General features: G+C 51.3%; 1 protein-coding gene across 1 annotated transcript; it reads right to left on the bottom strand.

Moving 5' to 3' along the window:
* Positions 1–7,065: 7,065 nt before the first annotated feature.
* On the bottom strand, positions 7,066–12,550 carry LOC149913357 (uncharacterized). Its single transcript, XM_090129865.1, has 4 exons — positions 12,530–12,550; positions 11,061–11,876; positions 8,795–10,303; positions 7,066–8,498 (listed from the first exon to the last, which is right to left on the bottom strand). Exons 1-3 carry the CDS (start codon positions 12,548–12,550, stop codon positions 10,190–10,192), a joined length of 951 nt encoding a protein of 316 aa, XP_089985991.1. The 3' UTR covers positions 7,066–8,498; positions 8,795–10,189.
* Between the last annotated feature and the right edge of the window lie 243 nt (positions 12,551–12,793).

Genomic DNA, 12,793 nt, shown 5'->3' with positions numbered 1-12,793 from the left:
TCCTGGCCTGCATCGGGAACGGTGTGGCCAGCAGGAACAGGGCAGTGATTGTCCCCCTGTCCTCAGCTCTGGTGAGGCCGCACCTCGAGTGCTGTGTCCACTTTTGGGCCCCTCACTGCCAGAAAGACATCGAGGCCCTGGAGCGGGTTCAAAGAAGGGCGCCAAGGCTGGCGAGGGGTCTGGAGCACAGAGCTCACGAGGAGCGGCTGAAGGAGCTGGGGTTGTTCAGTTGGAGAAGAGGAGGCTCAGGAAGACCTTACTGCTCTCTAGAACTACCTGAAGGGAGCTTGTAGTGAGCTGGGCTTCAGCCTCTTCTCTCGTGTCACTAGTGCCGAAAAACAACGTTATAACCCACAAATATCAGTGTTCTCCCAAATCACGATGTTTTCTTCCGGAAAGATCACTTTTCAATCCTAAATATGACAATTTGTTCCAAAAATGCGATATTTTCTCCCGGAAATACAAGCATTCTCCAAAATCCATGATATTTTCTCCCAGAATGCCAGCTTTATCAGAGATATATGAAATTTTCTTCCAAAATTATGATATTTCCTCCCAGAAATATCAGTTTCCTTAGAAATACTTCACGTTTCCTCCAAAAAATACAACATTACAATACCCCTCCTTCCCCATAATGTGATACTTTCTCCAGGGAGTCACAGTTTTCTTAGAAATACCTCATGTTTTCTCCAAACAATATGACATTACAGTCCTCAGTATGACATTTTCTCCCAAAAATAGGACATTTCCTCCCAGAAATACCAGTTATCTTTACAAAAATAGGACTGCAGCCATTGGAGATCTGCTGGAAGGACAGACGGCCAGCTCCAGGAGCTCCAGGAGGCTCCTGGAATGCAGCCATGGTCACTTTGTGCTCCGGGCGTTGGGCAGACCGACCAGAGGTGAAGCGTGGCTGGATCTGCTGCTCAGCAGTGCGGAGGAGATGATGAGTGAAAGGTGTTCAGGTTGGGGCAGCCTGGCTGCAGTGAGCACGGCTTGTGGGGTTGGTGATCCGAGGGATGTGGGCATGGCAAGGAGTGGGGCAGGACCTGAGCTTTGGGACGGCGAGCTTTAAGCTTTCACGGGCTGATGGCCCAGATCTCTGGGGATCTGTCTGTAAAAACAAAGATGGTGAGCAAAGCTGGCTGCTCTTCAAGGCTGCCTTCCCTTCTGAGAGCACAAGAGCTCTCCGTCCCTCTGAATAGAAAGCAGAGGACGCAGGAAGCCCATCGGCTCGGCGCAGACCTGCTGGGCAGCTGGGGGCAAAGCAAGGAGCAACGAGCTCTGCTAACAGGCCGTGTCACCTGGAGCAATACAGGGCTAACAAACAGGCCGTGTCACCTGGAGCAATACAGGGCTAACAGGCCGTGTCACCTGGGAAGAATACAGGGATGTCTGGACCTGCAGACGTGGGATCAGGAAACACAAGGCGCAGAACTGAACTTGGAGAGGGACGTGAAAAACAACAGGAAGACTTTCTACACGTGCATTGGCCAGAAGAGACAGGTCAAAGCAAGTGTGCCTCCTTTGTAAATGTAAAAGGAGAACTGCCTGCAACAGATGGAGAGAAGGCTGAGGTACAGAATGAGTTCTGTGCCTCGGTCTTCACTGGCAGCCAGGATTCCAGAGTTTGTCACGTCCCCGAGCCCTGCATCCATAAACCTCCAGGTGGGGACTGGGGTGGTAAATACCCCCTGCTGTGAGGGCAGAGCAGAGAGACTGCCTGATGAGATTGAACGTGTGCAAGTCTATGGAGCAGATAGATGGTGAGATGTGAGACTGAACGTGTACAAGTCTATGGGCAGGATGGCGTGCATCTCAGGGCTCTGAAGAAGCTGGCTGCCGAGCCGCTCTCCATCATATTTGAGAAGTCGTGGCTGTCAGGTGAGGTCCCGGATGCCTGGAGGAAGGGTCACGTCACTGCCGTTGGCAAGAAAGGGAGCAAGGAGGACACGGGAACTACAGGCCGGTGAGTCTCACCTCTGTGCCTGGGAAGATGATGGGACAGATCCTCCTGGATGACATGCTTGATCACATGAGGAGTGAGCGTGTGATCTGAGACAGCCAGCACGGCTTCAGCAGGGGAAGTCATGCTTAACCAATCTGGTGGCCTTCTGTGATGGAGTGACGGCATCGGTGGACAAGGGGAGGGTGACCGATGTCATTTCCCCGGACTTGAGCACGGCCTTTGACACGGTCCCCCACCACATCCTTATCTCCAAACCGGAGGGATGTGGATTTGATGGGTGGACCACTCGATGGATAAGGAATTTGTTGTAAGGCCTCAGACAAAGAGTGGTTATTAATGGCCCTATGTCCAGGTGAGGCCAGTAACGAGCAGCATCCCACAGGGCTCTGTCTTGGGACCGGTGCTCTTTAGCACCTTTATCAATGACATGGATGGTGGAATCGAGTGCACCCTCAGCAAGTTTGCTGACAACACCAAGCTGAGCGGTGCGGTTGACACGGCTGAAGGAAGGGATGCCATTTGGAGGGACCTCGACAGGTTGGAAAGGCGGACCCGGGTGAACCTGATCAGGTCCTACACAGCACAGTGCAAGGTTTTGCACTTGGGCCGGAGGAATCCCAGGCATCCATACAGACTGGAAGGAGCGGTCCTTGAGAGCAGCCCCGTGGAGAAGGACCTGGGGGTCCTGATAGATGAAAAGCTTAGCATGAGCCAGCAGTGTGCCCTTGCAGGTGGGAAAGCAAATGGAATCCTGGGCTCCATCAGAAGAGGGGTGGCCAGCAGGGACAGGGAGGTGATTGTCCCCCTCTACTCCGCTCTTGTGAGGCCCCATCTGCAGTACTGCGACCACGTCTGGAGCCCCCAGTACAAGAAAGACAGGGAGCTGTTGGAGAGGATCCAGAGGAGGGCCACAAAGATGATCAGGGGACTGGAGCACCTCCCTTATGAGGACAGGCTGAGGGAGCTGGGCTTGTTCAGCCTGGAGAAAAGAAGGCTGCAGGGTGACCTCATTGCAGCATTTCAGCACCTAAAGGGAGCCTACAAGCAGGAGGGAAGTCAACTCTTGGAAAGGGTAGAAAACTGCAGGACGAGGGGAAATGGTTTGAAGTTGAGGGAGGGAAGATTTAGGGTGGATGTCAGGGGGAAGTTCTTTACAGAGAGTGGTCAGGTGCTGGAACAGCTGCCCAGAGAGATTGTGGATGCCCCATCCATCCCTGGAGGTGTTCAAGGCCAGATTGGATGGGAACCTGGGCAGCCTGGTCTAGTGTGAAATGTGGAGGTTGGTGGCCCTGCATGTAGCAGGGGGGTTGGAGATTCATGATCCTTGAGGTCCCTTCCAACCCCGGCAATTCTGTGATTCTCCTATTCTGTGTCTTCTCTCTGATGCCAATTGGAAGTGATATCCTTTAGTCTTCAGTATAACAGACATTCTGTGACTGTGCTTTAAGACAGTCTCCCTTGAGCGTTTTAGTTGTGCTTGTTTAGTGCTTGTAAAACCAACTGTGCAAGTGCTGCTCTCCTCCCCATTGTGAGGGGATTGCTGGCAGGAGCTAAGCAGTTATCACAGGCACATCCAGCAAGGAGCTGCCGTGGCAGATGGGCGGGTGGAGCAGCTGTCTTCCAACCTGTCCACTGCAGCAGTTGGCATTCTGTAAGCTACTCTTCCCCAGTTTGCAGAACCAGTATCAAAAGTTGATACTCTTTTGTGAAAGAGTAAATGGGGGTTGAAAAAAGAGGCAATATGACATTCCTGACTGCAGATAAACAACAGCACAGATGCTGGTCACCGCCGCAGAAAAAGCTGGACTTGTTAATGAAGCAGCTTATCCATCTGTGTTGGGATTTTGTACAGCTGACCTCACCTGCCTCTCATTCCTTGCCATCGCCCCCTTTTTCCTCTAAGGTGAAAAAGACAGCCTTATTCTTTTTGAGTCCGTAATTGTGATCGTTTATTGATTGAGTACAACCAGATAAGACATGGAGTGCCAAGTTGGGCGGCACACGCAGCGCTGTCCTGTAACACCACACACTGCAGCTGCTGCCTTCTGATGTTCTTCCTCTCAGTCCTTCAGGTGCAGATTCCGCATCATTGCCACAGGGCTGTTCATTGGAGAGGACTGGAAAAAAACAAAGCAAGTGTAGAAATAGGACAGAAACAATCTAGGGAGAGCTCACTAAGAAAGTCTGAACAGTAAACTTCCACAACAGCCCCATGCAGAACAGCAGGTTACTGCCATTCAGATCACTGACATTACTTCCCATAACACACAGCTTAGCTGCTGTGCCCTCCTTTTTCCCTAACTGAGCTGCATGCCCTTCCTTTTCCCTACCTGAGCTGCTGTCCCCTCCCTTCCCTAGCTGAGCTGCATGCCCTTCCTTTTCCCTATCTGAGCTGCATGCCCTTCCTTTTCCCTACCTGAGCTGCTTGCCCCTCGCCTCCTTTTTCTTGGTGCTCTTGCCTTTTCCTGCTACTCACTCCCAATCTCAACACTTGCCTGCTCTGCTTGCTGCTCTGACAAGTGCCTCTTAACTCTGCTCGCAGCTTCTCTCCTTCTGCATGCCCTTCTCTATTCCCTTCTCGTGCCCTTCAGGCTTCTGCTCCCCTTGCTGAGCAAGCCCATGCCCGGTAGCTCCCCTTCAACCTCCTCCGCCCTTTGCCTTTCTCCACACAGATGCTTGCTTCTGGCCAGCACTCCTGCCCGCTGCCTAGCCCACAGCCCGCATCTCTTGGGGAGACAGCAAGGTGGCCTGGAGCTACCCACACCTCCTCCCGGGCACGGCTTCTCAGCTTTGCTTCAAGCCCACAAAAAGCCCCAAGGAGCTCCTCTTACCTTTGGGCTCAGCTTCTTCTCCTGCCGCGCAGCTCCTGTGCCAGGCCGGGGCTCAGCTCTTCCCACACTCCACCATTCCTGCAAGATTGCTTTCTCTCATTCACTGCCTTCCTTTGCTTTCCTTTGCCCTGCTACCCTTAGCTTCCCTACTTGCTTCCTCTACATTTACGTGCACCGCTTTGTACTTTTGAGTCTCTTCTTTGCCTCTTCTTTCTCTATTTTCCCTTCAACCCTCCCCTCCCCCCTCCCTCCCATTTTTCCCTTCCTCCCCTCCCCTCTCTCCTCTCCCCCCCTCCTTCCCTTCCCCTCCCCTCCCGTACCCCCCCTTTTCTCCCTTTCCCCTCCCCTTCCCCCTTGCCTTATGGCAAACTCACCTTTCCTGCTCTTCACTCCCTCCTTCTTCATTCTCCTGCCTTTTGCTGCTACTCTCGCCTTGCTTTCCCTTGCTGTGCTCTGCTTTTGCTTTCTCTACATTTTGGCCATCCAGTCTTTTCTCAGCTGTTATTCTTGACTGTTTACTTGGCTTTTTTCTTCTTTTCTCATTTCTTTTCTTTCTGACCTTTTTGGGCTTTTTTCTTTTTCTTCTTTTTTTATGCTTTCGTTTCTTTTTTCATTTCATTGCACTTGTTCTATTTTTTTTTTCTCTTTTCCTTTTTTTTTTTTGTTTTCATCTATTTTTTCTCATTTTCATCTTGGTTTTCTTTTTTCATTTTCACTCTTTTTTTCTTTTTTTTTTATTCTTTTTTCTTTTTTTTTCATTGCACTTTTCTTTTTTATTTCATTTTTCTCTCTCTTTTCTCATTTTTTTCTATTTTCATCTTTTCTTTTTCATCTTGGTTTTCTCTCTTTGTTTTCCATTTTTTTTTCTTTTTTCCTTTTTTATTTTTTTCCTTTATTACTCTTTTTTTTCCCTCTTTTTTCTTTCACCGTTTTTTCTTGTTTTTCTTTTTTTCTTTTTTTTTTTTTATAATCATAGGTACTCCTGAAACCCCCTTTAAGCCCTCCCTACCCTCCCCATTCTTTCTTTTCACCCTCACCTCCCCCCTTGCCCTATCCTACCATTCCCTTGCCTGCTCTTCTTACCTGAGCTGCTGTCCCTTCCTTTACCTACCTGAGCTGCTTGTTCCAAAAATTACCTAGCTGACCTGCTTGCCCCTCGCTTTCCCAGCTGAGCTGCTGGCCCCTCTCATTCCCTACCTGAGCTGCTTCCCCCTAACTTACCGAGCTGAGCTCCTTGCCCCTCGCTACGTACTTGAGCAGATGTTTGCTCACTTGGCTTCCTTACTGGTTGTCCCCTCACTTACCTACCTCACCTGCTATCCACTCACTTTCCTAGCTTAGGTGCTGTCCCCTCCCTTCCCTACCTGAGCTGCATGCCCTTCCTTTTCCCTACCTGAGCTGCTGTCCCCTCGCCTCCTTTTTCTTGGTGCTCTTGCCTTTTCCTGCTACTCACTCCCAATCTCAACACTTGCCTGCTCTGCTTGCTGCTCTGACAAGTGCCTCTTAACTCTGCTCGCAGCTTCTCTCCTTCTGCATGCCCTTCTCTATTCCCTTCTCGTGCCCTTCAGGCTTCTGCTCCCCTTGCTGAGCAAGCCCATGCCCGGTAGCTCCCCTTCAACCTCCTCCGCCCTTTGCCTTTCTCCACACAGATGCTTGCTTCTGGCCAGCACTCCTGCCCGCTGCCTAGCCCACAGCCCGCATCTCTTGGGGAGACAGCAAGGTGGCCTGGAGCTACCCACACCTCCTCCCGGGCACGGCTTCTCAGCTTTGCTTCAAGCCCACAAAAAGCCCCAAGGAGCTCCTCTTACCTTTGGGCTCAGCTTCTTCTCCTGCCGCGCAGCTCCTGTGCCAGGCCGGGGCTCAGCTCTTCCCACACTCCACCATTCCTGCAAGATTGCTTTCTCTCATTCACTGCCTTCCTTTGCTTTCCTTTGCCCTGCTACCCTTAGCTTCCCTACTTGCTTCCTCTACATTTACGTGCACCGCTTTGTACTTTTGAGTCTCTTCTTTGCCTCTTCTTTCTCTATTTTCCCTTCAACCCTCCCCTCCCCCCTCCCTCCCATTTTTCCCTTCCTCCCCTCCCCTCTCTCCTCTCCCCCCCTCCTTCCCTTCCCCTCCCCTCCCGTACCCCCCCTTTTCTCCCTTTCCCCTCCCCTTCCCCCTTGCCTTATGGCAAACTCACCTTTCCTGCTCTTCACTCCCTCCTTCTTCATTCTCCTGCCTTTTGCTGCTACTCTCGCCTTGCTTTCCCTTGCTGTGCTCTGCTTTGCTTTCTCTACATTTTGGCCATCCAGTCTTTTCTCAGCTGTTATTCTTGACTGTTTACTTGGCTTTTTTCTTCTTTTCTCATTTCTTTTTTTTCTGACCTTTTTGGGCTTTTTTCTTTTTCTTCTTTTTTTATGCTTTCGTTTCTTTTTTCATTTCATTGCACTTGTTCTTTTTTTTTTTCTCTTTTCCTTTTTTTTTTTTGTTTTCATCTATTTTTTCTCATTTTCATCTTGGCTTTCTTTTTTCATTTTCACTCTTTTTTTTCTTTTTTTTATTTTTTTTTTCTTATTTTTTCATTGCACTTTTCTTTTTTATTTCATTTTTCTCTATCTTTTCTCATTTTTTTCTATTATCATCTTTTTCTTTTTCATCTTGGTTTTCTCTTTTTGTTTTCCATTTGTTTTTCTTTTTTCCTTTTTTATTTTTTTCCTTTATTACTCTTTTTTTCCCCTTTCTCTTTTTTCTTTCACCTTTTTTTCTTGTTTTTCATTTTTCTTTTTTTTTTTTTTAATAATCATAGGTACTCCTGAAACCCCCTTTAAGCCCTCCCTACCCTCCCCATTCTTTCTTTTCACCCTCACCTCCCCCCTTGCCCTATCCTACCATTCCCTTGCCTGCTCTTCTTACCTGAGCTGCTGTCCCTTCCTTTACCTACCTGAGCTGCTTGTTCCAAAAATTACCTAGCTGACCTGCTTGCCCCTCGCTTTCCCAGCTGAGCTGCTGGCCCCTCTCATTCCCTACCTGAGCTGCTTCCCCCTAACTTACCGAGCTGAGCTCCTTGCCCCTCGCTACGTACTTGAGCAGATGTTTGCTCACTTGGCTTCCTTACTGGTTGTCCCCTCACTTACCTACCTCACCTGCTATCTACTCACTTTCCTACCTGAGCTGCAGGGCCCTCCCTTCCGTACCTGAGCTGCATGCCCTTCCTTTTCCCTACCTGAGCTGCTTGCCCCTCGCCTCCTTTTTCTTGGTGCTCTTGCCTTTTCCTGCTACTCACTCCCAATCTCAACACTTGCCTGCTCTGCTTGCTGCTCTGACAAGTGCCTCTTAACTCTGCTCGCAGCTTCTCTCCTTCTGCATGCCCTTCTCTATTCCCTTCTCGTGCCCTTCAGGCTTCTGCTCCCCTTGCTGAGCAAGCCCATGCCCGGTAGCTCCCCTTCAACCTCCTCCGCCCTTTGCCTTTCTCCACACAGATGCTTGCTTCTGGCCAGCACTCCTGCCCGCTGCCTAGCCCACAGCCCGCATCTCTTGGGGAGACAGCAAGGTGGCCTGGAGCTACCCACACCTCCTCCCGGGCACGGCTTCTCAGCTTTGCTTCAAGCCCACAAAAAGCCCCAAGGAGCTCCTCTTACCTTTGGGCTCAGCTTCTTCTCCTGCCGCGCAGCTCCTGTGCCAGGCCGGGGCTCAGCTCTTCCCACACTCCACCATTCCTGCAAGATTGCTTTCTCTCATTCACTGCCTTCCTTTGCTTTCCTTTGCCCTGCTACCCTTAGCTTCCCTACTTGCTTCCTCTACATTTACGTGCACCGCTTTGTACTTTTGAGTCTCTTCTTTGCCTCTTCTTTCTCTATTTTCCCTTCAACCCTCCCCTCCCCCCTCCCTCCCATTTTTCCCTTCCTCCCCTCCCCTCTCTCCTCTCCCCCCCTCCTTCCCTTCCCCTCCCCTCCCGTACCCCCCCTTTTCTCCCTTTCCCCTCCCCTTCCCCCTTGCCTTATGGCAAACTCACCTTTCCTGCTCTTCACTCCCTCCTTCTTCATTCTCCTGCCTTTTGCTGCTACTCTCGCCTTGCTTTCCCTTGCTGTGCTCTGCTTTGCTTTCTCTACATTTTGGCCATCCAGTCTTTTCTCAGCTGTTATTCTTGACTGTTTACTTGGCTTTTTTCTTCTTTTCTCATTTCTTTTTTTTCTGACCTTTTTGGGCTTTTTTCTTTTTCTTCTTTTTTTATGCTTTCGTTTCTTTTTTCATTTCATTGCACTTGTTCTTTTTTTTTTTTTTCTCTCTTCCTTTTTTTTTTTGTTTTCATCTATTTTTTCTCATTTTCATCTTGGTTTTCTTTTTTCATTTTCACTCTTTTTTTCTTTTTTTTTATTCTTTTTTCTTTTTTTTTCATTGCACTTTTCTTTTTTATTTCATTTTTCTCTCTCTTTTCTCATTTTTTTCTATTTTCATCTTTTTCTTTTTCATCTTGGTTTTCTCTTTTTGTTTTCCATTTTTTTTTCTTTTTTCCTTTTTTATTTTTTTCCTTTATTACTCTTTTTTTTTCCCTTTCTCTTTTTTCTTTCACCTTTTTTTCTTGTTTTTCATTTTTCTTTTTTTTTTTTATAATCATAGGTACTCCTGAAACCCCCTTTAAGCCCTCCCTACCCTCCCCATTCTTTCTTTTCACCCTCACCTCCCCCCTTGCCCTATCCTACCATTCCCTTGCCTGCTCTTCTTACCTGAGCTGCTGTCCCTTCCTTTACCTACCTGAGCTGCTTGTTCCAAAAATTACCTAGCTGACCTGCTTGCCCCTCGCTTTCCTAGCTGAGCTGCTGGCCCCTCTCATTCCCTACCTGAGCTGCTTCCCCCTAACTTACCGAGCTGAGCTCCTTGCCCCTCGCTACGTACTTGAGCAGATGTTTGCTCACTTGGCTTCCTTACTGGTTGTCCCCTCACTTACCTACCTCACCTGCTATCCACTCACTTTCCTAGCTTAGGTGCTGTCCCCTCCCTTCCCTACCTGAGCTGCATGCCCTTCCTTTTCCCTACCTGAGCTGCATGCCCTTCCTTTCCCTACCTGAGCTGCTGTCCCCTCCCTTCCCTACCTGAGCTGCTTGCCCCTCGCCTCCTTTTTCTTGGTGCTCTTGCCTTTTCCTGCTACTCACTCCCAATCTCAACACTTGCCTGCTCTGCTTGCTGCTCTGACAAGTGCCTCTTAACTCTGCTCGCTGCTTCTCCCCTTCTGCATGCCCTTCTCTATTCCCTTCTCGTGCCCTTCAGGCTTCTGCTCCCCTTGCTGAGCAAGCCCATGCCCGGTAGCTCCCCTTCAACCTCCTCCGCCCTTTGCCTTTCTCTTGGGGAGACAGCAAGGTGGCCTGGAGCTACCCACACCTCCTCCCGGGCACAGCTTCTCAGCTTTGCTTCAAGCCCACAAAAAGCCCCAAGGAGCTCCTCTTACCTTTGGGCTCAGCTTCTTCTCCTGCCACGCAGCTCCTGTGCCAGGCCGGGGCTCAGCTCTTCCCACACTCCTCCATTCCTGCAAGGTTGCTTTCCTTTGCTCTGCTGCAGTTAGCTTTCCTACTTGCTTTCTCTTGATATACATGGATTGCTTTTTACTTTTTTTCATCCTCTGTGCCTCTTTTTTTCTGTTTTCAGCACTTCCATTTTTTTTTCTTTTTCCATCTTTTTTTTTCTTACTTTTCATTCTCATTTTTCCTTTTGTTTTTTTTTTTTCCCTGCCCCGTTGAGATTCTCCCTCTTTATCCCCCTCAGCTTGCCTCTATCTGTGCCTCCAACTGGGTCTTCTCTCTCACATTCCCGTCTTGTGCCCGGTGTCACCCCACATTACCCTCTATTTCCCTGTGCCCACGCAAACCCCCTATTGTCTCTCTGCAGCCTTTTATAACCTTACACCTCTCTACTTCCCCCCCAATCCCACCCACAGACCCCTGTCATGCCTGTTTCTCTATACCACGCCTACAGCCCTCCCACTGCTCCCTGTAGCCCCACATCCCCTTCTATCCCACCTCCATTCCCCCTACAGCCACTCATAGAGCCACAGTTTCTTAGGTCCTCCCCCAGCCCCCTATATCCCTCCCCGTAGCTCTCGCCAGCCCCTCCCGGCCCCCAACGCTCCCTATAGCACCGTGTCCCCCCGTTTCCCCCTCACAGCCCTCTGCTGCCCTAAATCCCTTTGTACCCACCCCTATCGCCCCATGTACCCCGATACCACAGCCGCTGCAGCCCCGCCTGCCTCCCTATCCCCCCCCCGCCTTCCCAGCCCCTCACCCCACCAGGCTTCCTCCCCTGTCCCGGCGCCGCTCTCCGTCCCTCCCGGCTCCGGCTCTGCTGTGCTCAGCACCGCTCCCGTCGTGCCGCGGTTCCGTCTCGGTGCTGCCCGGACAGCTCCGGCGCGCAGCGGCGGTGCGGGGCGGCCAGGGCTGCGGGAGCGCCGCCGCCTGAGGGGAGAAGAGCTCTAGGCCGGCTGCCAACGGCCGTTCCCGCGCGCCGCGCCTCAGCCAATCGGAGCCGGCGCCGCTGCCGCTGACCAACGAGAGCCCGGGGGCGGAACGGATCGGCACGTGCCCAACGAGAGCCCGGGGGCGGGACGGACCGGCACCTGACCAATGAGAGCCCGGGGCTGGGACGGTCCGGCACCTGCCCAATGAGAGCCCGGGGGCGGTGCGGCGTTGCGCTGCGCTATTGGTGGGAGGAGCGCGGCAGGGGGCGGGCCGTGGGTGGGGCCTCGGGGTGCGCCCTACTGCTATAGGGGGTGCGAGATGGGAATGGGATTGACAGGTGGGAGGTGGGGCTTGGATGTGGGGTTGGGATATGAGGTTTGGAACTGGGCTTGGGATGTTGGATGTGCATTGGGATGTGAAATGTAGGGTTGGGGTGTGGGGATATGGATATGGGGTGGATATGGAATGGGAGATAGGAAAATGGAATATATATGGGATGGGCTTGGGATGGACATGGGACCAACACTGAAGAATGTGGGATGGATTGGGGATGAAATATGGACACGGGATGGGATTGGGATGATAGTGGCTTGGGATAAGTAGATGGAATGGACATGGGATGCATGTGGGGATAAGGATTCGGAATGGCTATGGATATAGGGTTAGGGATGGGGATAGGATGTGGGGGTATGGATATGGGATGGGTTTGAGATGGCTGTGGGGTGGATATGATGGATATGGGATGGGATAACGTTGTGGGATACGGACGAGGGATGGCTACGAGATGGAGCTGTACTGGTTATAGGGCCATAGGGGCGATGGGGCCAGGATGCTGCAGTCACCTCTGTCCCCAGAGTTCATCCCCAGTGTGACACATGGAGCCCCACAGCCGCTCCTCTGCCCTTTATCACTTACATGGGGAGGACATCCCCCAACCTCCATTATCAAAAATAAACCTTAATTAGAAAAGTGAGGGGTGTCAACCCCGCCCCATGGGAACAATGTTTTCTGTGGGGGAGGGCACAGATGGCGTCTCCAGAGGGCTCTCCCAAACTCTGGGGGGTGTTCACAACTCTAGGATATGACACCACCAGGGTGCCATGAAGGTGTCCCAAGCTTTGGGGTGTGACACAGGGATGTCCCCAATTTTGGTGGTGTGACATTGTCATGTGGTGTTCCCACTTCCCTGGGAAGTCCTCCAGGTGGTCACGGTGTCCCCAGCTTCGGCTCAATGTCCCCAGGGTTTTTTTTGTCCCCTCTGCATGACGGTGACACCCGGCGCCAGCTGCCAGGAGTGACGCCCAACGGTGATGACACCGCATCACGGCTGTGCCACGCTGGTGTCACACAGTCCCCTCTGGTGGTGGCACAGAGTTCACCACCGTGCATGTCCCCGTCCTCATGACAGACGATGGTGACAGCACCAGAGGTTTCCGGTGTCACCGGGTCCTGCGGTAGGCAGGTCTGGAGGGGTGACAAACAACAGTGAGAGGCTCAGTAACAGCATGGTGACAACGCAGAGCTGCCTGTGCCTGGCCCCATGCGGTGGTCAGAGTACAGGGAAT

The sequence above is a fragment of the Phasianus colchicus genome, chromosome 38 (genome assembly GCF_987193195.1).
Source record: "Phasianus colchicus chromosome 38, bPhaCol1.hap1.1, whole genome shotgun sequence".
In the NCBI taxonomy this organism is placed as follows: Eukaryota; Metazoa; Chordata; class Aves; order Galliformes; family Phasianidae; genus Phasianus; species Phasianus colchicus.
This window is presented reverse-complemented; position numbering and strand designations above follow the sequence as displayed.

What these genes read in the sequence shown, in the direction of transcription:
- LOC149913357 (XM_090129865.1), bottom strand. Translation starts at nt 12,550, where the DNA reads ATGCGGTGTCATCACCGTTGG. An exon ending in TGCGGTGTCATCACCGTTGG is followed by an intron (nt 11,877 to 12,529) that starts GCGTCACTCCTG and finishes CTATATCCATAG; the next exon opens with CCATTCCGAATCCTTATCCC. An exon ending in GGGACAGGGGAGGAAGCCTG is followed by an intron (nt 10,304 to 11,060) that starts GTGGGGTGAGGG and finishes GCAACCTTGCAG; the next exon opens with GAATGGAGGAGTGTGGGAAG.